The 25569-nt window shown below is 42.4% G+C and overlaps 1 protein-coding gene across 1 annotated transcript; it reads right to left on the reverse strand.

The window, feature by feature from the left end:
• Window positions 1-4666: 4666 nt before the first annotated feature.
• Window positions 4667-25569, reverse strand: LOC115170935 (beta-1,4-mannosyl-glycoprotein 4-beta-N-acetylglucosaminyltransferase-like). The gene is made up of 3 exons (XM_029727330.1): window positions 25316-25569; window positions 8105-8363; window positions 4667-7973 (listed from the first exon to the last, which is right to left on the reverse strand). Exons 1-3 carry the CDS (start codon window positions 25339-25341, stop codon window positions 6657-6659), a joined length of 1602 nt encoding a protein of 533 aa, XP_029583190.1. The 5' UTR covers window positions 25342-25569; the 3' UTR covers window positions 4667-6656.

The raw sequence follows: 25569 nt of genomic DNA on the forward strand, positions 1-25569 counted from the left end.
TCCGGAGCCGAATGAGTCTGCCAACAGCCCGGAGCCGAACGAGTCTGCCTACAGCCCGGAGCCGAATGAGTCTGCCTACGGTCCAGAACCGGACGAGTCTGCCTCCAGCTCGGAACCGGATGAGTCTGCCTACGGTCCGGAACTGAGGGAGTCTGCCTACGGTCCGGAACCGAGGGAGTCTGCCTACAGTCCGGAACCGAGCGAGTCTGCCTACAGTCCGGAGCCGAACGAGTCTGCCTACGGCCCGGAACAGAGTGAGTCTGCCTACAGTCTGGACCTTCTAGAGTCGGCCCACAGTCCGGAGGCCCCAGAGACGCGTTACAGCCCTGAACATTCTGCAGGGGTGGACTGGTCAGGGGGTGGCTGTAGACCAGAACCTGAGCCACCTCCAGTATGGGTGGGTTTTCAGCAATGCGCCTCAGCCCGAGATCTCCAGCGACGCGCCTTAGCCCTGAGTATTCAGCGGGGGAGGACAGGTTAGGTTGGGGATTAAGGCCGGGGCCTGAGCCACCTCAATTGTTGGAGGATTGGGGGAGGGGGTAGCACGGGAGCCGTCGGTGACGGTAGCCACCCTCCTTTCCCTCCCTTTAGTTGGGGATTTATTTTTTGTTTGTGTTTAGTAAATATTGGATTAGGTTTTGTTTGTTGTTTTAGGTGCATCCGGGGTCTGCACCTTTGGGGGGGGGGGTACTGTCACGTCCTGACCAGTAAAGGGGTTATTTGTTATTATAGTTTGGTCAGGACGTGGCAGGGGGTTGTTTGTTTAGAGGGTTTTCGGGGTTTGTTGGGCTATGTGTTATGTAGAGGGGTGTTTATTTAGAGTGTTCCGGGGTTTTTGGGTGATGTGTTAGGTAGAGGGGTGTTTGTTTAGAGTGTTCCGGGGTTTTTGGGTTATGTTCTAGGTTAGTGTATTTCTATGTTAGATCTAGGTTGTTTAGTTCTAAGTTTAGTTTATTGGGATTGGCCTTCAATTGGAGGCAGCTGTTCCTCGTTGTCTCTGATTGAAGGTCCTATGTATAGGGGTGTGTTTGTAATGGGAATTGTGGGTTGTTGTCTCCTGTTTAGTGTCAATGCACCTGTTAGGACTGTTCGTGTCGTTTGTTGTCCCGTATACGTGTTTCTTTAGTTTTTTCTTCTTTTTATTTAATAAAGAAGATGTGTGTACACATTCCCGCTGCACCTTGATCCATTCTTTACGACACGCGTGACAAATATACCTGCTGGAGCGCGTGCTGCGGGTGGGTGCTGCTATGGTGACCAGTGAACTGAGATAAGGCGGAGCTTTACGTAGCAAAGACTTGTAGATGACCTGGAGCCAGTGGGTTTGGCAACGAGTATGAAGCGAGGGCCAGCCAACAAGAGCATACAGGTCGCAGTGGTGGGTGGTATATGGGGCAGGGTGACAAAACAGATGGCACTGAGATAGACTGCATCCAATTTGTTGAGTAGAGTGTTGGATAGCTATTTTGTAAATGACATTGTCGAAGTCGAGGATCAGTAGGATAGTCAGTTTTACGAGGGTATGTTTGGCAGCATGAGTGAAGGATGCTTTCTTGCGAAATAGGAAGCCAATTCTAGATTTAATTTTGGATTGGAGATGCTTAATGTGGGTCTGGAAGGAGAGTTTACAGTCTAACTAGACACCTAGGTATTTGTAGTTGTCCACATATTCTAGGTCAGAACTGTCCAGAGTAGTGATGCTGGACGGGCGGGCAGGTGCGGGCAGCGATCGGTTGAAGAGCATGCATTTAGTTTTACTTGCATTTAAGAGCAGTTGGAGGCCACGGAAGGAGAGTTGTATGGCATTGAAGCTCATCTGGAGGTTAGTTAGCACAGTGTCCAAAGAAGGGCCAGAAGTATACAGAATGGTGTCGTCTGCGTAGAGGTGGATCAGAGAATCACCAGCAGCAAAAGCAACATCATTGATGTTTACAGAGAAAAGAGTTGGCCCAAGAATTGAACCCTGTGGCACCCCCATAGAGACTGCCAGAGGTCCGGACAACAGGCCCTTTGATTTGACACACTGAACTCTATTAGAGAAGTAGTTGGTGAACTAGGCGAGGCAGTCATTTGAGAAACCAAGGCTGTTGAGTCTGCCGATAAGAATGTGATGATTGACAGAGTCGAACGCCTTGGCCAGGTCGATGAAGACGGCTGCACAGTACTATTAGGCCTATTTATTGCCTTACCTCCCTAATCGTACTACATCTTATTACATTTGCACACACTGTACATTTTTCACTGTACATGTTATTGACTGTACGTTTGTTTATCCCATGTGTAACTCTGTGTTGTTGTTTTTGTCGCACTGCTCTATCTTGGCTAGGTCACAGTCGTAAATGTGAGCTTGTTATCAACTGGTCTACCTGGTTAAATAAAGGTGAAATAAAAATAAATAAATCAAAATGTGTATAATGCCATTTTATGGATTGGACATTCAACTTTTGTCCTGACTCTGTGGTCACTAAAGATCCCATGGCACTTATTGTAAGAGTAGAGGTGTTAACCCCGGTGTCCTGGCAAAATCCCCAATCTGGCCCTCATACCATCATGGCCACTTAATCATCCCCAGCTTCCAATTTGCTCATTACCTCCCCCCCCCCCGTAACTATTCCCCAGGTTGTTGCTGTGAATGAGAATGTGTTCTCAGTCAATTTACCAAGTAAAATAAGGGTTAAATAAAATTTTATTAAAACCTCTCTGGGATATGTGGGACGCTAGCCCACCTCAGCAACAGCCAGTGAAATTGCAGGGCGCCAAATTCAAAACAACAGAAATCTCATAATTAAAATTCCTCAAACATAGAAGTATTATAAACCATTTTAAAGCTTAACTTCTTGTTAATCCAGCCACAGTGTCTGATTTCAAAAAGGCTTTACGGCGAAAGCATACCGTATGATTATGTTAGGTCAGCAACCTAGTCACAAAAAAACATACAGCCATTTTCCAGCCAAAGAAAGGAGTCACAAAAAGCAGAAATAGAGATAAAATGAATCACTAACCTTTGATGATCTTCATCAGATCGCACTCATAGGACTTCATGTTACACAATACATGTATGTTTTGTTCGATAAAGTTCATATTTATATCCAAAAATCTCAGTTTACATTGGCGCGTTATGTTCAGTAATGTTTTGCCTCCAAAACATCCAGTGATTTTGCAGGGAGCCACATCAATTTACAGAAATACTCATCATAAACGTTGATATAAGATGTTTTACATAGAATTAAAGATACACTTCTCCTTAATGCAACCACTGTGACAGATTTCAAAAAAGCTTTATGGCAAAAGCACACCATGCAATAATCTGAGTTCAGCGCTCAGGCTCCAAAACAAGCCATACAGATACCCGTCATGTTGGAGTCAACAAAAGTCAGAAATAGCATTATAAATATTCATTTACCTTTAATGATCTTCATCGGAATGCACTCCAGTTCCACAATAAATGTTTGTTTTGTTTCGATAAAGTCCATATTTATGTCCAAATACCTCCTTTATGTTCGCGCATTCAGTTCACTATTCCAAATGCAGTAGGCGCATGCACTGAGTCCAGACGAAAAGTAAAAAAAGTTGCATTACAGTTTGTAGAAACGTGTCAAACGATGTATAGAATCAATCTTTAGGATGTCTTTATCATAAATCTTCAATAATATTCCAACCGGACAATTACTTTGTCTTTAGAAATGTAAAGGAACTCAGCTCGCTCATACAGCTGTGCGCGTGACTGAGCTCATGCCATTTTTCCAGACACCTGATTCCAATAGCTCTTATTCTCTCCCCATTCACAGTAGAAGCATGAAACAAGGTTCTAAAGACTGTTGACATCTAGTGGAAGCCTTAGGAAGTGCAATATGACCCCACAGACACTGTATATTGGATAGGAAATCACTTGAAAAACTACAAACCTCAGATTTCCCACTTTCTGGTTGGATTTTACTCAGGTTTTTGCCTGCCATATGAGTTCTGTTATACTCACAGACATAATTCAAACAGTTTTAGAAACTTCCAAGTGTCTTCCATCCAAATCTACTAATATTATGCATATCCTCGCTTCTGGGCCTGAGTAGCAGGCAGTTTACTCTGGGCACCTTATTCATCCAAGCTACTCAATACTGCTCCCAGATCCCAAAGAAGTTAAATAAAAAGTCCCATGTTACAGTAAAGAGAGTCATATCAATGATAACTCCTAAGCTTTCCCTGTCAATTTTGCTGCAATAATCTCCCAGAATTATTTCCTTCAAATTCATATTTTTCTTATAGACGGCCATCTAGAGTTCAGGCATGGAGAAGGCATCCAGTCTCGCTATAGATTGCTTTAGGAAAGACAGACCTAACCGGAGTCACTGGCAGTGTGGTATTCCTGTCTAGACTCAAGAGGTACCTTTATAATGCGTTTTCTGATAATCACTTTTGGATTTGAAACAAGTTGGTGAAACAAAACGTGTCCTTAATTAATACCTGTGTCTTTACATGGTCGTTAGGCTGGCACAGTGTAATTACAGTGTAGTATAGTAGGTAGGTAATGCTAGGTAATAAACACATTAACTTTGACTCTTGTCAACTGAACAGCTATTTCTGAAAAATGAACCACATTGGGACGTACTAGTTCAATAAAAGTATATAGTGCAATGATTGATGAAGGAAAAGACTCAGGACTTGCACAAGATTCAAAATAAGTTAGTTATTAATTTTTATTTCAACAATAGATTTTTTGAAGTTAGAACACAGGAGCGGTACTTCATAGTTGTACAAAAAAATATTGGACACCATCCAGAAATGACAAAATAAATCCCCCTAAAAAAGCAAAGTCAACAACATCCAAGGCATTTTTTTTGCTGTAAACATGCTGTGGACCGTGAACAACAGTGCAGTTTGTATAGTTGTGATTCATGCCATTCACATGCCATTCTCTAAGATTCCTGAGATTCTGGCCTTTAAATGTAGCCACTGTGCAAGTCCCACTTTTCATCATGTGGACTCCAGATAGAAAGATACCAAAAAGGGGCACCATTACAATAATTTCTAACAAGATAGATAAAATACATACTCACACGGACACACACATACACACACAATAGGACAGAGGTTGAAAAAAAAGTTGAGTGCACAAATATTCAAAACATGGATTGCGGAACGAGAGGTGTTGAGAAACAAGAGGTGTATCAGAGTTCAGAGTAAGTAGTTTTAAAGGCTGTGATAGATTGTGTGCAAACTGCAAGTCAGAGCATCAATCGACAAAGCATCAGATTCCCATGAGAAACATTGTCAATACACCAATAAATTATTATTATCCCCTTATTCCCAAAGTATTCTCCCAAGCCAAAGTAGTGCTAATGCCAATTCTGAACAAAAGTGTCCACATTGACATGTGGTCAGGATCATGGCTTCATAAAATCTATCAAAGATTTAACAACAGTAAACAGCAGTCTTAAACTTACAATATTAGGAAGGTTATCTGGAAATAAAGATGCATGATTAATAAAGTAATACATGTAATAAATTACTAAAAATTTAAGTAAAAGTATACTAATAAATTACTCCTTTTTATGCACTTTTGTCTGTCTTTATGTCGTCCTGTTACTGCTTTTACTGCCAGTAGGTTTGGATTCATATAGCTACTCAACAAAACAATGTCTACAGTGCGAAACAAGAACAAACTAAGATATTCACCACATTATTATATATATATTTTTTGTTGACTCACTAGTTTCTGTTGAATAGGCCTCTCAGTGTACTCTATTGTAATTCAGGCAGGAACAAATTACTTGCAGCATATCGAAGGATGATCCGATCGATGGCGGACAGTCTGTTGTTTCTTAACTAAGCATTAATACATTAATAATTGTCATTGCTGTTGTTGAAGAATTGTAATCCATTTTTAAGGACAAAACCAAGGAAACCGTTGCGTTGGCTTATATACATGTCAAGTTGAGTGTCTAGAACAGATTGAATTACCAGACGTGATGTGAATCACTACACCATAGCAGAATAAATGGATTTTGTTTCTCAAGAATTTTCTCTCTCAATGAACAATGAATACAAATTACACAAATGTCTAAAAGTAATGTGATAATTGTTTGGCATGATTCCATGGTTCTAATTACATATGCTTTTTGGCCTCACATTTATTCACCTGTAAACCATAAACAATCTGTTTACAAGAAGGCTATGAGTAAGTTGTGTAGTCAAATTAAGCGACGGCTAAAATAAGCCCACATTAGTGAGGGAAACATGGATATGTATTAAACAATATAAAACCGACTTTCCCTTTCCCGCTATATTTCCCTATGTTGTTCGAACAACCATTTCAGCACAGTAACACAGTTTTACCACCACCACAGAAAAGTGCATTGATCGTTTTTCAGGTCTCTTTCTTCACAAAGGTCTCTGGAAACGTAAAACTTGTTAAACTATCATTTAAATATTGTGATTGAAAAGGGATAGAATCGGATAGAATGAGTCTCAGATGTCCCTCATTACACCCCCTCTCAACCACTAGCTACTTCTTCTTCAGACAGGAAGTGGAGGGCCTGCCCTTCAATCAGATTCATAGGTGGAGGTTTCATAGTTGTGTTCAGACAACACCCCTTGAAGTTAATAATCCTTCCATTGAAATCAACAATGAGAAAATAATTCTCACCGGTTTTCTACCAGATTCAGGCATATGGGTTCTCAAGTACGTAGCGGTACAGCTGAAAGTTCTTTAATAGATATTTGGGTGCGTACATAGGCTCTTTAGGGTCTGTGGGTGGGTACTCCCCCACCGAGCCATCAAACCATCCTCCAGTCTGGATCAAGCCCTTGATGTAGTTCAGGTCTCGTTTTTCCACGTAGTCACCCCAGCGGGGGAAGTCTCCATTCTGTGCAGAGATTAGTTTGTGGGAGATTCCCTCTGGTCTGAAGCACCAGGAACAGTGCCAGCCTGCATAGTGGACGGGGCTCCCAATGGACCACTGCACCAGGATGCGTCCACTCTCCCTCTGATAGTTCCGGAAACCCGGCATGGAGAAGTAATCCCTGCGCCTCAGTGATATCCCGTCTCCATTGTAGACGGCGAAAAGCATGGCAACAGTGCAGGCGGAGTGGACGTCCAGGGTCCCGGGCTGCCTCCAGAAGAAACCATAAAGGGACTTTCTCATGTGGATGGACACAGGTTCTGTCCAACCATTGTAGAGTTTGAGGAAGAGGATGCCCTCGCGGGCCGGTATCTCATCTGCGTCGTTGATGAGGAAGACATCATCCAGCCTGGTGCCTTGTACCCTGGACATCCCGTCATAGCTTAAAAACGTCCGCAGGTAGTCGTCAGCGATCCACCCGTTCTGCTGGCCACCTTTAGGGAAGTGATCAAGGAAGACGTAGAGGATCTTGTGGTGTATATAGTTGTAGGTTCCGTTAAGCAGGAGGCGCAGGAAGTGCAGCTGCTTGGAATTTCCATAGGCCGTGAAGTTTGACTCACACACCAGGAAGAGGTCGACAGTGTCGGCCAGCTCGTGAAAGCGGGCGTGGAGGAGGTCAAACTCGTGGTTGATGTTAATGGCATTGATGACCCTCCGCGGAACCATCCTTGGCATCAGACTTCCCTTATTGGGAAGGTTGGAGTGTTGCACCATGGTGGGGATGCCACAGTGAGGGCCGTGCCAGCCTTGGCGACACATACACTTCACCAGCCTTTTCCCCCGGGCTGATTTCCCCTGGGCTGACTTGGGTTCCTCTTGCTGTGCATGCAGGATCTTACGCTGGCCCTCTCGAGCTGCTTGGACCCTTTGTCCCGAGTCGTCTTTGAGAAAAGCAATTTCCGTCCCCTCTCTGAAGCAATATGCTCCAGACTTGGTGCGCACAAAGAACGAGGTGGGGTCATCGCGAAGATGGATGCTCCGTTTGTGAAGTTCCCCCCATGGTCCTTTGGGGTCTGGGAGAGTGCCCGTCATTCTGTTTACATTCCCTGAGTCAGGCTGCTCCTTGCCCCACGGGTCCTGAGTGGGAGAACAATAGGAGGAAAATCAAACACATCAACGACAATGTCATATAGACCCATAACAATGTATAGGGAAAGTCGTGTCATCTGCCCCCTAACCTCACAGCCATGCTCAATCCGTCTCCCCACCTTAACATTCCCTTGGTCCTCCCGGTCATCCCCTGGTTCCCACAGGCCCGTGTCGGAGGGTCGAGACCCAGGTAGAGGCTTCATCTCTGGGCGAACATTCCCTCTCCAGAGGAAGCCCAGGGCCTCGAGGTTGACGGAGGAGGTATACAGCTCTGTCAGCATAAGCATGTGGTGGAGGACCTTGCAGTATTGCAGCAGGTAGAGGACACACAAGGCCAATGCGCCAAAGAGAAAGACCTTGTGTCGTCGCATCTTTGTCCTGAAAAACAGATACATGTACAAAACGCTTTAGCTAAATGGAAGTTTACAAACTCCTTAGTTACTTAACAGTTAGGCCCACATAGTCATTCCGGTTGTTTTGGCATTGTATGCATGCTCATCAATAACTATTTACATAAAATAAAACAACAATTTGGCATAAAAAACACAAAAGCATGACCTATACAGTGGGGGAAAAAAGTATTTGATCCCCTGCTGATTTTGTATGTTTGCCATATTACAAAGAAATGATCAGTCTATAATTTTAATGGTAGCTTTATTTGAACAGTGAGAGACAGAATAACAACAACAAAAAAACAGAAAAACGCATGTTAAACATGTTATAAAATGATTTGCATTTTAATGGGGGAAATAAGTATTTGACTCCTCTGCAAAACATGACTTAGTACTTGGTGGCAAAACCCTTGTTGGCAATCACAGAAGTCAGATGTTTCTTGTAGTTGGCCACCAGGTTTGCACACATCTCAGGAGGGATTTTGTCCCACTCCTCTTTGCAGATCTTCTCCAAGTCATTCAAGTTTTGAGGCTGATGTTTGGCAACTCGAACCTTCAGCTCCCTCCACAGATTTTCTATGGGATTAAGGTCTGGAAACTGGCTAGGCCACTCCAGGACCTTAATGTGCTTCTTCTTGAGCCACTCCTTTGTTGCCTTGGCCGTGTGTTTTGGGTCATTGTCATGCTGGAATACCCATCCACGACCCATTTTCAATGCCCTGGCTGGGGGAAGGATGTTCTCACCCAAGATTAGACGGTACATGGCCCCTTCCATCGTCCCTTTGATGTGGGGAAGTTGTCCTGTCCCCTTAGCAGAAAAACACCCCCAAAGCATAATGTTTCCACCTCCATGTTTGGTGTTTTTGGGGTCATAGGCAGCATTCCTCCTCCTCCAAACACGGCAAGTTGAGTTGATGCCAAAGAGCTCCATTTTGGTCTCATCTGACCACAACACTTTCACTAGTTGTCCTCTGAATCATTCAGATGTTCATTGGCAAACTTCAGACCGGCATGTATATGTATTCATGAGCAGGAGGACCTTGCGGGCACTGCAGGATTTCAGTCCTTCACGGCGTAGTGTCTTACCAATTGTTTTCTTGGTGACTGTGGTCCCAGCTGTCATGAGATCATTGACAAGATCCTCCCATGTAGTTCTGGGCTGATTCCTCACCGTTCTCATGATCATTGCAACCTCACAAGGTGAGATCTTGCACGGAGCCCCAGCCCGAGGGAGATTGACAGTTCTTTTGTGTTTCTTCCAGTCTTGTCTGGTCCAGCGACGTTGGGTTTGTGCCCATAGATGACGTTGTTGCCGGTGATGTCTGGTGAGGACCTGCCTTACAACAGGCCTACAAGCCCTCAGTCCAGCCTCTCTCAGCCTATTGCGGACAGTCTGAGCACTGATGCAGGGATTGTGCGTTCCTGGTGTAACTCGGGCAGTTGCTGGTGCCATCCTGTACCTGTCCCACAGGTGTGATGTTCGGATGTACCGATCATGTGCAGGTGTTGTTACACAGGTTGTGCCACTGCGAGGACGATCAGCTGTCCGTCCTTTCTCCCTGTAGCGCTGTCTTAGGCGTCTCACAATACGGATATTGCAATTTATTGCCCTGGCCACATCTGCAGTCCTCATGCCTCCTTGCAGCATGCCTAAGGCACTTTCACGCAGATAAGCAGGGACCCTGAGCATCTTTCTTTTGGTGTTTTTCAGAGTCAGTAAAAAGGCCTCTTTAGTGTCCTAAGTTTTCATAACTGTGACCTTAATTGCCTACCGTCTGTAAGCTGTTAATGTCTTAATGACCATTCCCCAGGTGCATGTTCATTAATTGTTTATGGTTCATTGAACAAGCATGGGAAACAGTGTTTAAACCCTTTACAATGAAGATCTGTGAAGTTATTTGGATTTTTACTAATTATCTTTGAAAGACAGGGTCCAGAAAAAGGGACATTTCTTTTTGTTGCTGAGTTTAAATACCATGAAGTTATTTTTAATCCAACAAGAAATGGTCTATCAGAATGGAGACCTCTCCATTCCATTGTGAACCAAATCACACAACGAAATATGTCATCACTGCAGTCTCATAAGCAAGAGAAATCTGGGCAGTGTATTGCTATGTCTGCAGCTTTGCTGTGAGACTCACTTGTTAATCCAATCACTCCAGCTCTTACTGTTTCCCCCTATTTCCCCCTCTACCCTGAAAATCTGAAAGGATTAGTGACAGTTTTGTATGATGTATGAATATTTACTAGTAGCCTACAGTAGATGTTTTTATTGTCTACATTTCATAACATTACACTGTAGGCTATAACCCAAAGGTGACCAATTAATCTGTTAATTGAAATAAATAATCTCACGTTTCTTTAGTACTGTTGTTATATTGTTACATCATGATGCCTTTGGTGCTGGAGTAGAATGATGTTTCATCCACCAGCTAATGCCAGCAGTGCTGCTGGTCAGTGAAAGGTGAGTATGAAGACATTGGGGTCTTCAAGTCGTGGGAAGTACTGTCTTTGTAAGAGCTGGCACGTAATGGGTGACATGGATCCTGACACTACTCGTGCATAAACAGAAGTTGGTTTGAAGGTAAGCCATTCTAAGCTATGTTTGTGAAAATAACTGTACACTGTACTAATTACTTATTGTTGTTTTGGCTTTATCCAAGATACAGTTGAAGTCGGAAGTTTATATACACTTAGGTTGGAGTCATTAAAACTCGTTTTTCAACCACTCCAGAAATGTCTTGTTAACAAACTATAGTTTTGGCAAGTCGGTTAGGACATCTACTTTGTGCATGACACAAGACATTTTTTCAACAATTGTTTACAGACAGATTATTTCACATATAATTCACGGTATCACAAATCCAGTGGGTCAGAAGTATATATACACTAAGTTGACTGTGCCTTTAAACAGCTTGGAAAATTCCATAAAATTATGTAATGGCTTTAGAAACTTCTGATAGGCTAATTTACATCATTTGAGTCAATTGGATGTCACGGCTGTCAAAAAAAGAGGACCAAAGTGCAGCGTGTCTCGTTCCACATTTTATTTACTCTGTGAAACTATGCAGTACATAAATGAACTGAATATACAAAACAACAAACGATGACGCAGAGGAGAAACAAACTCTACTCAAAAATAATCACCCACCAAACCCAGGAAGAAAAACCCCTACTTAAGTATGATCTCCAATTAGAGACAACGAGGACCAGCTGGCGCTAATTGGACATCATCCCAAACAAACCAACATAGAAATACAAAAACTAGAACCTAAGAACATAGAAATAGAAAACATAGAAAAACACAAAACACCCCCTGTCACGCCTTGACCTACTCTACCATAGAACATAACATCTTACTTTGGTCAGAATGTGACATTGGAGGTGTTCCTGTGGATTATTTCAAGGCCTACCTTCAAACTCAGTGCCTCTTTGCTTGACATCATGGGAAAATCAAAAGAAATCCGCCAAGACCTCAGAAAAAAAATTGTAGACCTCCACAAGTCTGGTTCATCCTTGGGAGCAATTTCCAAATGCCTGAAGGTACCACGTTCATCTGTACAAACAATAGTACTTAAGTATAAACACCATGTGACCACGCAGCCGTCACACCGCATCAGGAAGGAGACACGTTCTGTTTCCTAGAGATGAACGTACTCTGGTGTGAAAAGTGCAAATCAATCCCAGAACAACAGCAAAGGACCCTGTGAAGATGCTGGAGGAAACAGGTACAAAAGTATCTATATTCACAGTAAAATGAGTCCTATATCGACATAACTTGAAAGGCCGCTCAGCAAGGAAGAAGCCACTGCTCCAAAACCACCATAAAAAAGCCAGACTACGGTTTGCAATTGCACATGGGGACGAAGATCGTACGATTTGGAGAAATGTCCTCTGGTCTGATGAGACAAAAAAAGAACTGTTTGGCCATAATGACCATCGTTATGTTTGGAGGAAAAAGGGGGAGGCTTGCAAGTCGAATAACTATATCCCAACTGTGAAGCACGGGGGTGGCAGCATCATGTTGTGGGGGTGCTTTGCTGCAGGAGGGACTGGTGCAATTCACAAAATAGATGGCATCATGAGGACAGAAAATTATGTGGATATATTGAAGCAACATCTCAAGACATCAGTCAGGAAGTTAAAGCTTGGTCGCAAATGGGTCTTCCAAATCGACAATGACCCCAAGCATACTTCCAAAGCTGTGGCAAAATGGCTTAAGGACAACAAAGTCAAAGTATTGGAGTGGCCATCACAAAGCCCTGACCTCAAACCTATAGAAAATGTGTGTGCAGAACTGAAAAAGCGTGTGCGTGCAAAAAGGCCTACAAATCTGACTCAGTTACACCAGCTCTGTCAGGAGGAATGGGTCAAAATTCACCCAACTTATTGTGGGAAGCTTGTGGAAGGCAACCCGAAACGTTTGACCCAAGTTAAACAATTTAAAAGCAATGCTACCAAATACTAATTGAGTGTATGGAGACTTCTGACCCACTGGGAATGTGATGAAAGAAATAAAAGCTGAAATAAATCATTCCCTCTACTATTATTCTGACATTTCACATTTTTTAAATAAAGTGGTGATCCTAAATTACCTAAAACAGGGCATTTTTGCTAGGATTAAATGTCAGGAATTGTTAAAAACTGAGTTTAAATGTAGTTGGCTAAGGTGTATGTAAACTTCCAACTTCAACTGTATAGGATAAAACTTTATTTTAAGGGTCCATAATAAACCATTTTATAGGACTTTATAAGGCATTTACAAACCATTTTCTCACAATTTATTAATCATTACTCCCACATTAGTACATTTTAGTAAGCTAGTTATTCACAGATGTATATATATTTCCTTAAACATCCTGTGTTGTGGGCTTATTCTTTTACCAGGTACTGCAGGAATGTCTACCAATGGTATCACCATCTTTTTGGGAGAAATTGCACTGGTCACTCAAAACATTTCTAAAGTATTTCTAAAGTGAAAATAGCGTCCACTTTAGATTAGGGGAAATAAATCAAAATCAAATCAAATGTTATTTGTCACATGCTTACTTACAAGGCCTTAACCAACAATGCAGTTTTAAGAAAAAATAAGTGTTAAAGTATTTAAAAAGTAATTACTAAAAAATTAACTAAATAAACTGAAGTAAACAAACAAATAAAAATAAAAATGAAAAATATAAGAATAAAGAAAAATAACAAATAATTAATTAAAAAGAACAGTAGTGAGGCTATATACAGGGAGTACCGTTACAGAGTCAATGTGCGGGGAGACAGGTTAGTCAAGGTAATTGAGGTAATTTGTACATGTAGGTAGAGGTAAAGTGACTATGCATAGATAATAAACAGAGAGTAGCAGCAGCATAAAATGGGGGGGAGGGGTTCAATGCAAATAGTCCAGGTAGCCTTTTGGTTAGCTGTTCAGGAGTCTTATGGCTTGGGGTTAGAAGCTGTTAAGAAGCCTTTTGGACCAAGACTTGGCGCTCTGGTAATGCTTGCTGTGTGGTAGCAGATAGAACAGTCTATGACTAGGGTGGCTGGAGTCTTTGGCAATTTTTTGGGCTTCCTCTGGCACCACCTGGTATCGAGGTCTTGGATGGCAGTAAGCTTGGCCCTAGTGATGTACTATGGTGGTCTGCTTGAAACATGCTGGTATTACAGACTCGGTCAAGGACAAGTTGAAAATGTCAGTGAAGACACTTGCCAGTTGGTCAGTGTATGCTCGGAGTACAAGTTCTGGTAATCTGTCTGGCCCTGCAGCCTTGTGAATGTTGACCTGTTTAAAGGTCTTACTCACATTGGCTACGGAGAGCGTGATCACACAGTTGTCCGGAATAGCTGGTGCTCTCATATATGCTTCAGTGTTGCTTGCCTCGAAGCGTGCATTGAAGTAATTTAGCTAATCTGGTAGGTCAGGGCTGTGCTTCCCTTTGTAGTCTGTAATAGTTAGCAAGCCCTGCCACATCCGACGAGCATTGGAGCTGGTGTATTACGATTCAATCTTAGTCCTGCATTGACACTTTGTCTGTTTGATGGTTTGTCGGAGGGCATAGTGGGATTTCTTAAAAGCTTCCGGGTTAGAGTCCCGCTCCTTGAAAGCGGCAGCTCTAGCCTTTAGCTCAGTGCGGATGATGCCTACAATCCATGGCTTCTGGTTGCAGTATGTACAGTCACTGTGGGGACGACATCATCGATGCACTTATTGATGAAGCCAGTGACTGATGTGGTGTACTCCTCAATGCCATCGGAACACTCTGAATATACAAACGGACAATCTGACAGCACAGTTGCAGTCACCAACGCTCTGGATAACATAACAGCCTAACCAGCTCTGCTAGGGCGAGTAATGTTCAGTGAGCTGTTCTCTCTCTCTTAGATGTCTGGAAGTAGCTGGCAAGTTAGTACAGAACGCTCGGATCAACCCTTAAAGAGATGCGTGGGGCTAAGGCTTAAGAGGATGTGAACAATGCTGAAGGGCTCTCCAATAGTAGTACCAAAACATTGAAAGACAGTTTTCTTAAAAGGGAGTTGACAAGTTGATCAACTTTCAAAGCAGAATTACTTTCCCATTGTTTCCTCAAATGCAGTGTATGATATACCATTTTGTACAGAAATTCAAATGTAGCTGTAATGTGGTCTACAGCTTATCATGAGATACTCTACCTCAGGCATGCAAAACCTAGAGACTTCATTAATATTAGATTTTGAGCACCAGCTGTTATTTACAAATAGAAACAGAGCACCACCCCTTGTCTTACCGGAGGTAGCTGTTCTATCTTGCTGATGCACTGAAAACCCAGCTAGCTGTATGTTATCCATGTCGTTGTTCAGCCACAACTCGGTGAAACATAAGATATTACAGTTTTAATGTCTCGTTGGTAGGATAGTTTTGATCGGAGCTCATCCAGTTTATTATCTAATGATTGCGCGTTGGCTAGTAGGACTGATGGTAGAAGCGGGTTACCCACTCACCATCGGATTCTTACAAGGCACCCCGACCTACGACCCCTGTATCTCCGTCTCTTCTTCATGCGAACGACAGTGATTTGCGCCTTGTCCGGTGTCTGAAGTAAATCATTCACATCCGACTCATTAAAGAAAAAATCTTTGTCCAGTACGAGGAGAGTAATCACTGCTCTGATGTGCAGAAGCTCTTTTTGGTCATAAGAGACAGTGGCAGAAAGATTATGTTCAAAATAAGTTACAAATAACGTGAAAAAACACATACAATAGCACAATTGGTTAGGAGCCTGTAAAATGACAGCCAACTCCTCCGGCACCATTATAACTTTACTAATGGTTGGTAAATGGTTTATAGGTGTGGGAGTAATGATTAATAAATGCTGAAAACACAACTTATAAATTCCTTAGAAATGATTTATTACAGACCCTTCAAATAAAGTTTACCATATATACTGTACACATCATGTAGATAGAAAGTAATGCACAAGTTTAATATATCACTCTCTCAAACCCTTCATGGGGAGTATGTTTTTACTGTCACATAAATACAGCAGGCCCAATCTACAACTTGCTAAACTAACAATAAAAAAATGGAATGACCTGTTTCCATATCTCATTCCATGTGACTTTTATATGGAGCAAGAAGATAGAATTTTAACAATAATTATTAAATCATCAAAGTGTATTGAAATGTATGATGAAATGTTAATGTCTGACAGATAGGTAATAATGTCAAGAGTCAGGTCCTTTTTGTACAGTTTTTCTCCGATCTGTGTGTACACAGTCTACTGTGTACACTTACAGGAACACCTGCCAATTTCCTGATGTACTTCCTGCTACTATTGTGAAACAATGGGAGTCTACTCAACCTCAGTGCAACAGTGCAACAGTGCAACAGTACCTAAAACCATTCTGGGATTTTATTTGACCATATAAAGGAAAAGAATAGCTATTGCATGTGAATGCAAGTTCTACTCAATTGCACCCGGATGTTTTGAAGGCGATGGGTCACTTAGTTGGGTTGTTTTCTTTGCAAACTGCTGGGTTATTGATGCTGGGTGCTGGGTTATTGATGCTAGGTTATTGAGATATGACCCAGCGGGTCAGTTCAGAAGACTGGAGGTGTTGCTTAGTAGGGGTGTGGCTTTCAGATAGTTTTGGTCACCTGTGAGTGTAAATGTCATTCCGGTGAATCTGTTCTGTTGTATTGTTATCACATATTAAGGTTGAACACTGAAACTATTGAAGCTTTAATGAGGCTTACACTAGTGTATTTCCTCAAGCCTATGCATATCTCACTGTTTGGGTATGTAAATAATAATGTTATGAATTTTATATGAGAATATGTAATGTGCAAAAATATTCAAGGAACGTTTTTATTTGCATAGTACATAATGAACAAGTGACAAATCCTTTTCTAATTGGCCGCAACTTCTGAAAACAACCCAACTGATGGTTAAAAATACAAACAAAAAAAAACAACTGAAGGTTAAATTAACCCATGTTTGGTTAATCCAAACAACCCAACATTTGGGTTATTCACCCAACCGAACTGGCTGAGTCAAAATAACCCAGCGTGTGTTCTGTCAAAAATGTACCCAGTGCTGTGTTACCAAATGATCCGAATTGAATTGTTTTTAGCCAAGAATTTTGTTTGAGCGTAACCCTGCTCTAGGAGTTTACTTAGACGTGTAAAGATAAAGAAGGGCATGTGATACTGGGTACAATCATCATTGCAGCATACACCTTAGGGTTGGGCCCCTATTCAGAGCATTAATGCTGGTAAATGTGACTACGTCTTCCTCCTTACTGATCTCCAGTGAGTGAAATTCTGCTGATTGGTCACACATGGAATTTGTGTACTGTAGGTGAGTGACTGAAAGTTAAGATATTTGAGGGTGCATGTGGTGGCACATCACATGTTCATTCCTGGGTAATGTGAATGAGACCTTGGACTGTTTACAACTGTGCAGAAAGGCAGTGGAGGACATGTGATTGATATCATAAAAGTCATAGAAGTTACACATTAACCATTAGTCTGTGACAAGGAAGTCTCAGCTTCATCCTCTGGAGAGAGCCAGCCCAGTGCCCTTTTGTACAATGAAAGCTATTCTCTCCCACTCACCATGCTCAAATGTCACCCTCTTTTCTCTGTTACTCCGTGCACAGGGCACTACAATACTTTCCTTCTCCAAAACTTCCCCCTCCTCCTGTCCCCCTTCCCTTACCCACATACCCTCCAACCTGCTGCTCTGCTCATTCCTTCTGGTCCTCTAGCTTCAGGTAACACACACACACCTGATCCTCCGGTGTGCTGCTTCCTTACAAAGGTTGGGGATAGGCTACCTGGGCAGTCCTACAGTGCTAGAATTGTGTCTGGGAAAAATTATCATAATTACATAACATCCCTGCCCACACACACACGAATGCAGAGGCTACAACGTTGCGCATTGGAAATAAGTACATTTGCTCTGACAAGGTATTTGGCTAACAGCAACCATCAACAACACAAGCTTCCGTGAAAGTCAGAATGAAAAACAGACCAAACTGGAAAGTCCCGGCAAAAATGGAAAAAGGGGAACAGACAATGTGTGCTATGGGTCCTGGTCAAAATGTGTACACTATAAAGGGAATAGGGTGCTATTTGGGATGCAACCTTAGAGGAAGTTCACAGCTACATAGGCCTATAATAGTTTTGTTATTTTATTAAGATCCACATTAGCTGCTGCTAAAGCAGCAGCTACTCTTTCTGGGTCCTCACAAAACATAAATCATGACATAATAGAGAACATCAATAGACAAGAACAGCTCAAGGACAGAACTACATACATTTTTTAAAATGGCAGACATAGCCTACATATCAATACATACACACAACATATCTAGGTCAAATAGGGGAGAGGTGTTGTGAGGTGTTGCTGTATCTGTTTTTTTAAGCAGGTTTGCTGTTAATTTGAGCAATATGAGATGGAAGGGAGTTCCATGCAATAATAGCTCAATAAAGTACAGTACGCTTTCTTTTTTTATTTCACCTTTATTTAACCAGGTAGGCCAGTTGAGAACAAGTTCTCATTTACAACTGCGACCTGGCCAAGATAGAGCAAAGCAGTGCAACACAAACAACAACACAGAGTTACACATGTGATAAACAAAAGTACAGTCAGTAACACAATAGAAAAATCTATACACAGTGTGTGCAAATGGAGTAAGGAGGTAAGGCGATAAATAGGCTATAGTAGCGAAGTAATTACAATTTAGCAAATTAACACAGGAGTGATAGATGTGCAGATGATGATGATGTGCAAGAAGTAATACTGGTGTGCAAAAGAGCAAAATAGTAAATAAAAACCATATGGGGATGAGGTAGGTAGTTGGATGGGCTATTTACAGATGGGCTACGTACAGCTGCAGCGATCGGTAAGCTGCTCAGATAGCTGATGCTTAAAGTTAGTGAGGGAGGTATAAGTCTCCAACTTCAGCGATTTTGCAATTCGTTCCAGTCATTGGCAGCAGAGAACTGGAAGGAAAGGCGGCTGAAGGAGGAGTTGGCTTTTGGGATGACCAGTGAGATATACCCGCTGGAGCGCGTGCTATGGGTGGGTGTTGTTATGGTGACCAGTGAGATGAGATAAGGCGGAGCTTTACCTAGCAAAGACTTATAGATGACCTGGAGCCAGTGGGTCTAAGGACGAATTTGTAGCGAGGGCCAGCCGACGAGTGCATACAGGTCGCAGTGGTGGGTAGTATATGTGGCTTTGGTGACAAAACGGATGCCACTGTGGTAGACTGCATCCAGCTTCCTGAGTAGAGTGTTGGAGTCTATTTTGTAAATGACATCGCCTAGGTCGAGGATCGGTAGGATAGTCAGTTTTATGAGGGTATGATTGCAGGAGTTTTATGAGGGTATGAGTAGCATGATTGCAGGAGTCTTTGTTGTGAAATAGGAAGCCAATTCTAGATTTAATTTTGGATTGGAGATGCTTAATGTGAGTCTGGAAGGAGAGTTTACAGTCTAGCCAGACACCTAGGTATTTGTAGTTGTCCACATATTCTAAGTCAGAACCGTCCAGAGTAGTGATGCTAGTTGGGCGGGCAGGTGCGGGCAGCGATCGATTGAAGAGCATGCATTTAGTTTTACTAGCATTTAAGAGCAGTTGGAGGCCACGGAAGGAGTGTTGTATGGCATTGAAGCTCGTTTGGAGGTTTGTTAACACAGCCTTAGACATCAGTCTATCAGATGAGAAATCAATTTCCAATGATGATGATGAAGATTATCATCCACCTTCAGAGTTGGATGTTCCAGCACAAGTGGCAGCTGAGCCCGTGGACACAACTCCAGACAACCTATCAAACAATAAATCCAAGATTTCACCAATGGGTAAGCCATGTGGTCCCAAATGCAAGAGGCAATGTACTCAGAATATTTCAGAGGGTAGGCAAAAGGAAATATGCGAAAAGTATTGGGAGATGAAGTATAAGGAGAAGAGGACATGGATCTTCCACATGAAGGCACAGCAATCTAAGAAAAATATCACTGTTGGCGCTGACAGTCGACGCAGCAGGTCGTTTCTGTACCATCTTCCAAACCAGAGCGGTTCTGCACAACAGGTGTGCAAAGTGTTTTTTCTGACAACATTGGGCTACCACCCCAAAAATGACAGGCTGATTGTCACGATGATGGGTAAGTCAATCACCACCAAACTGATTCCACCAAAGGATCAGAGGGGAAAGAAAGCTTCAGCGAGCAAATTGAACATGAATTCAATCCTGCAACACATTGAGTCCTTCCATCCAGAAATCAACCACTACAGACAAAAGCATGTCCACATCGCCTCTACCTCCCTACTGACGTCAATATTCGGTTCATGCATAATGACTACAAGGAGAAGAACAAAGATGCCAGCTATGTTACGAAACCTATCGCAAGGCGGTAAAGGGAAGGAACATCAGCTATGTGAAGCTTGGAGAGGAGGAGTGCGAGCTCTGTTTGGTGCAGGGTCATCATCTGAAGATGGAGCACAGGGAGAATGAGGCTATGGAAACCCAAGCCTGCCAAGACAACAGCCATGCAGCACCTGAATTCACCATCACCATCCCCGACTGCATGCAATGTATGAAATATGAGGAACATAAGAAGTCTGCAGGGCAGAGCAGAAGCCATTACCAGGCTGATGCACAGAAAGATTGGCCTGAGGACTGGTCTGTGAGGAGCGTTGATATACAAAAGTCATCATGCTCCCTCGCATGCCAGGTGTGAAAACAGGTAACGATTTTTCTTGTGAACAATGCTATCACGAGACATTCGCCACCATTGGAAATAAGTCTCAAAAGAAGTAGAAAACAATCTCAGTGGTATAGCATGAAGGAACAGCTGGTCGGAAGGCAGAGGAGATTACTTCATCTTACGTAACAGCACTGGAGAGGGAGAGAGATGTCAAGCATGCAGTGTATTGGGTGGATAACTGCACTTCTCAAATCAAAAACTGGTGCCTCCTAACATCACTGGTGAGTGTTGTCAATGCTGACTCAACTTTGATGGAGGAGATCACCCTCAAGTTCTTCGAGCCAGAGCACACCTTCATGAGTGAAGACAGTTTCCACCATGGCGTGGAACAGGAAATGAAAGAACGACCAGGAAGTGTGGTGTACGACTTCGGGGACTGCCTCCATGTGCTCGCCACTTTCAATGCAGGCAAGGTGGAGGTGGTCGAAATGAAAAAGGAAAACATCCTGGCATGGAAATCTGGCCATTCCATCGTCAAGCTGAAGAAGGCAGCAGCACCAAAGCTGACAGAGATGGCTGAGATCCAGTTGAGGCGTGGATCCAGGAGCCTCTACTGCAAAGTCTCCCATGAAGAAAAGGACTTCACAGAGCTTGACTTTATCATGAAGAAAGTCATTCTAGAGACACTTTCAACACTACCTACACAGGATAGAGGGATAGAAGAGTCCAAGAAGATGGACATAATCACCAAGCTGTGTCCTCTGATGCCTGCAAATCGAAGGCAGTTCTGGAATGCCTTGGCTGTGAACAGCATTGCTGAGGATGAGGAGTGATATGGAAAAGCACTGAATACGTTTTACTTAAAAATGAAATGTAACTATTCAGCATTTTATCAATTGTAGCTAAATGTCATTTGTGTCCTCTTATGAATATGAACATGTAAATATATTTAACATTTATTCTTAAAGCTGTTATGTATTTATTCATTCAAAAGTGTAATTTGAAAAAATACTAATAAAATGTTTTTATTAGCAATCTCATGGTCATTTTTTATCATTTGTATTACCCTATGTTATACTTCTATCATGTTCAATCATTATAGATTACAAGACATGTAATCATTTCATGTAATTCAAACAATTGCAGTGCTGCTTTTCACATTTATTCTTATAACAAGACATGGGCTACTTGTCAAACACAGTATGTAATGTGACTGACGCAGAACCTACATCTCTAAGTAAATGCAACTGGTATCTTAGTGAAAGAAACAAAGGATGCAATGTCAACTCTGTTACACTGTCAGTAATTACACTGCTCTTGTTTTAATAGAATAAATGAGAAGTATAGTAAACTAACAAATGAAAATTGCAGATACTGCTCTTTGCTTTGGTATTACCCTGCAATTTATAATATATCATGCCAAGGAAGAAGGCAGTAACTGCCGTTTAAAGGTCAAAGGTCATGTCAGAGATCAGGGTCAACATGAATAAAAAAAATGACTCATAGTAAGGCAACAGATCTCCAGTGATCTCCCTATAATTAATTTGGCTGGACAGTTAAAAAACTTTGAAGCCATTTTTCTCAGTTCCACGCTATAAGCAGTTACTGCCTTTTTGCTTGGGAGGGCAGTACAGATAGGGATATGGTAGGGTGCAGATACAGTGGAGGTAAACCTAGGCATTGAGTGACGATAAGAGAGGTTGCATCTCTGGCGGCACTAGTTATGCTAGGTGAGGTCACCCCATGTGAGGGAGGTGGGACAAAAGAGGTATCTGAGGCATGTTGAGAGGGGCTAGTGGCTCCGCAGTAAAATAAAACAATGATAACTACCCTAAACAACAGTATACAAGGCATATTGACATTAGAGAGCGAGGCATTAAGCAATCACAGGTGTTGATTGGGAGAGCTAGCTAAGACAACAATTGGTAAGACAGCAACAGCTAAATCAGCTAAGACAACAACAACAGGTAAAATGGCGATGAATGGCAGAGAGGGTCAGTTTACTACACACAGGGCCTGCGCTCGAGGCTGGGGCCGACAGATACACAAAATAAACAAAATGGAGTATCGTGATTAATGAACAGTCCAGCAGGCATCAGCTACGTAGCCAGGTGATCATAGGGTCCAGTGAACAGCAATAGATGAAACAGGGAAGTCGTTACTACGCTAGCAAGCGGGAGACATGGCGTTCATGAAGTTAGCAGGCCGGGGCTAGCAGAAGTGTCTTCACCAACATCCGGAAAAGGCCGGTTGAGGGCACATCGGACGGAATTTCGTCGGCAGACCAGTCGTGATGGATCGGCGGGGCTCCGTGTCGTCAAAGGGTCCAGGCCAATTGGCAAAAGAGGTATTGTAGCTGGAGTAATTTCGTTTGCTAGCCGGGAGATGCTCCTGGCTCGAGGCTAACTGGTGCTAGCTTCGGGACAAGGGCGTTAGCCACTATAGCCACTCGGTAGCAGCTAGCTAGTTGCGATGATCCGATGCAAAGGTCGAGAGCTTACGCAGGAATCCGGCGATGTAGTGACTTCTAGTCGTGTTAATGAAGAGTCCGGGAGGCATCAGCTGTGTAGCTGAGTGATTATAGGGTCCACTGAGCAGGCTGGGAGATGGGCCTGGCTCAAAGGCTAGCTTTGGGGCTGGGCCACTCGGTAGCAGCTAGCTAGCTGCGATGATCTGGAGTAATGGTCCAGTAATGGAGTAATCTGGAGTAATGGTGGAGAAAAGCAGTCCGATATGCTAAGGGTTGATATCGCGCTGTGCAGACTGGCGGGTATTATCCAGGGTAAACGCGTCTGGTGTCTGAGCTAGAGGTAAAGGCCGCTAGCAGTTGCTAACAATGACTAAATAGCTAGTAGCTAATTAGCTGGTTAGCATCTGACAGCTAGTTTCTGATGGAGGTTCTAGCTATAAGGTCTAAAAATAGCAGATCCGTATCACATTGTGTGAGGCGGGTTGCCGGAACGTATATTTAATAAAAAAATGGAAAAAGAGATTAAAATATATACAAAAAAAGATAAAAAAATACAACATTTACAACGGACAACGACAAACACATCTGCACTGCTACTCCATCTTGGTATAGGTTGGTTCTTGAATTTGTTCTGTTCTGGATTTGAGGACTGTTAAAAGACCCCTGGTTGGCATGTCTGGTGGGGTAAGTGTGTGTGTCAGACATGTGTGTAAGTTGACTTGCAAACAACTTGGAATTTTCAATACATTAATGTTTCTTATAAAAAGAAGAAGTGATGTGGTCAGTCTCTCCTCAGCTCTTAGCCAAGATAGACTGGCTTGTATAATTTTTATATTAGCCCTTTGAATACAATGAAGAGCAAGCATCTGACAACATGACTGGACAACAATCAAGATAAGACAAAACTAGTGCCTGCAGGACTTGATTTTTGGAGCTTGGGGCAAAAAAAGCAGAGCATATCTTTATTATGGATAGACCTCTCCCCATCTTTACAACCACTGAATCTATGTTTTGATCATGACAGTTTACAATTTAAGGTAACACCAAGTAATTTAGTCTCCTCAACTTAGTACATAAAAACAGATCATATATATGAACCCCACCTCCTGGTCCACAATATACTCAGAGAATGACCCAAAGACCCCATGAAATATCAAATCAAATTTTATTTGTCACATAAACATGGTTAGTAGATGTTAATGCGAGTGTAGCGAAATGCTTGTGCTTCCAGTTCCGACCATGCAGTAATATCTAACAAGTAATCTAACCTAACAATTTCACAACAACTATCTTATGCACACAAGTGTAAAGGAATGAATAAGAATATGTACATAAAAATATATGAACGAGCGATGGCCGCACGGCATAGGCAAGATGCAGTAGATGGTATAGAGTACAGTATATACATATGAGATGAGTAATGTAGGGTATGTAAACATTACATAAAGTGGCGTTGTTTAGCTAACTACCACACGTAGCTAGCCAAAAATATCCCCATGGTGTCACAGCCTGTGTTAATGTGGAAATGTGACAGAGTGCCTATCAGCAGTTGACTGTAAGGCTTGCCTTAATAAAAGGGAAGTTGAACTGAGCAGTAGGGCCAGTTCAATCACCCACAACTCAATTTCAGCTGTCATCATAGGGAGTCTATAGACTGTGCAGGTCTGTTTGTGCACTCTAAAAAATGCTGGGCTAAAAACAACCCAATTTGGTTATTTGGTAACCCAGCTCTGGGTAAATATTGGACAGAACACACGCTGGGTCATTTTGACCAGGTTAGTTGAGTTAATTTAACCTTCTGTTTTTAATTGTCAGTTGGGTTGACACAGCAGCAGTTCGGGTTGACCACAATGGAGTTGACATGATAGCACAGATGTTTTTTACCAGGAAGTCTAGGCTTTACACACCAATAGAAGATTGTACAACCAGTAACAAAGATGTCTATGATGTGATAAGGGAACCTGAATGCTAGATAAAATTGTTGTGTTTTACTGTGTTAACACTGAAATATGCTGTTGTAATAAAGAGTATGTTGAAATACCCTTTAGCAAATGCAGCTCAAAGCAGTTGCACATGAGCACATGAAAGTAAAAGTTAATAGAAATAAATCTACAGAGCTAGCTAATTAATATTTTTCATTAAACAAACATGTACCTCAAAATACAATGCATCCAAACATTACCATATACTGTAAAATGAGAAAGGGAGAGAAAAACAGAAAGTGTGAGACAGAGGGAGAGAAAGAGCAGGAGAGAAAGAGAGAATGTCATTAAACATACAGTACCTCCCTTGCCGGTAAAGTCTAGCCATGCTGGTTTGTTGGCAAGTGGAGCCCCACTGTTATTTACGATTTAGAACTCCCTCTTCTCTTTTCAACATCTCCAATACTTGCACTACTCTGTTACGCTACGTTGTTTGAACTATTTGGTAGAGCTTCCATACAGCGGCAGGTGGCCTCAACAATGACTGGTATGATAACAACCACCAGGCTACCAAACTGAATTTACAACAATGCACAGAGAGCGAGAGAGAGAGCGA

Source organism: Salmo trutta, chromosome 32 (assembly GCF_901001165.1).
Source record: "Salmo trutta chromosome 32, fSalTru1.1, whole genome shotgun sequence".
NCBI lineage: Eukaryota > Metazoa > Chordata > Actinopteri > Salmoniformes > Salmonidae > Salmo > Salmo trutta.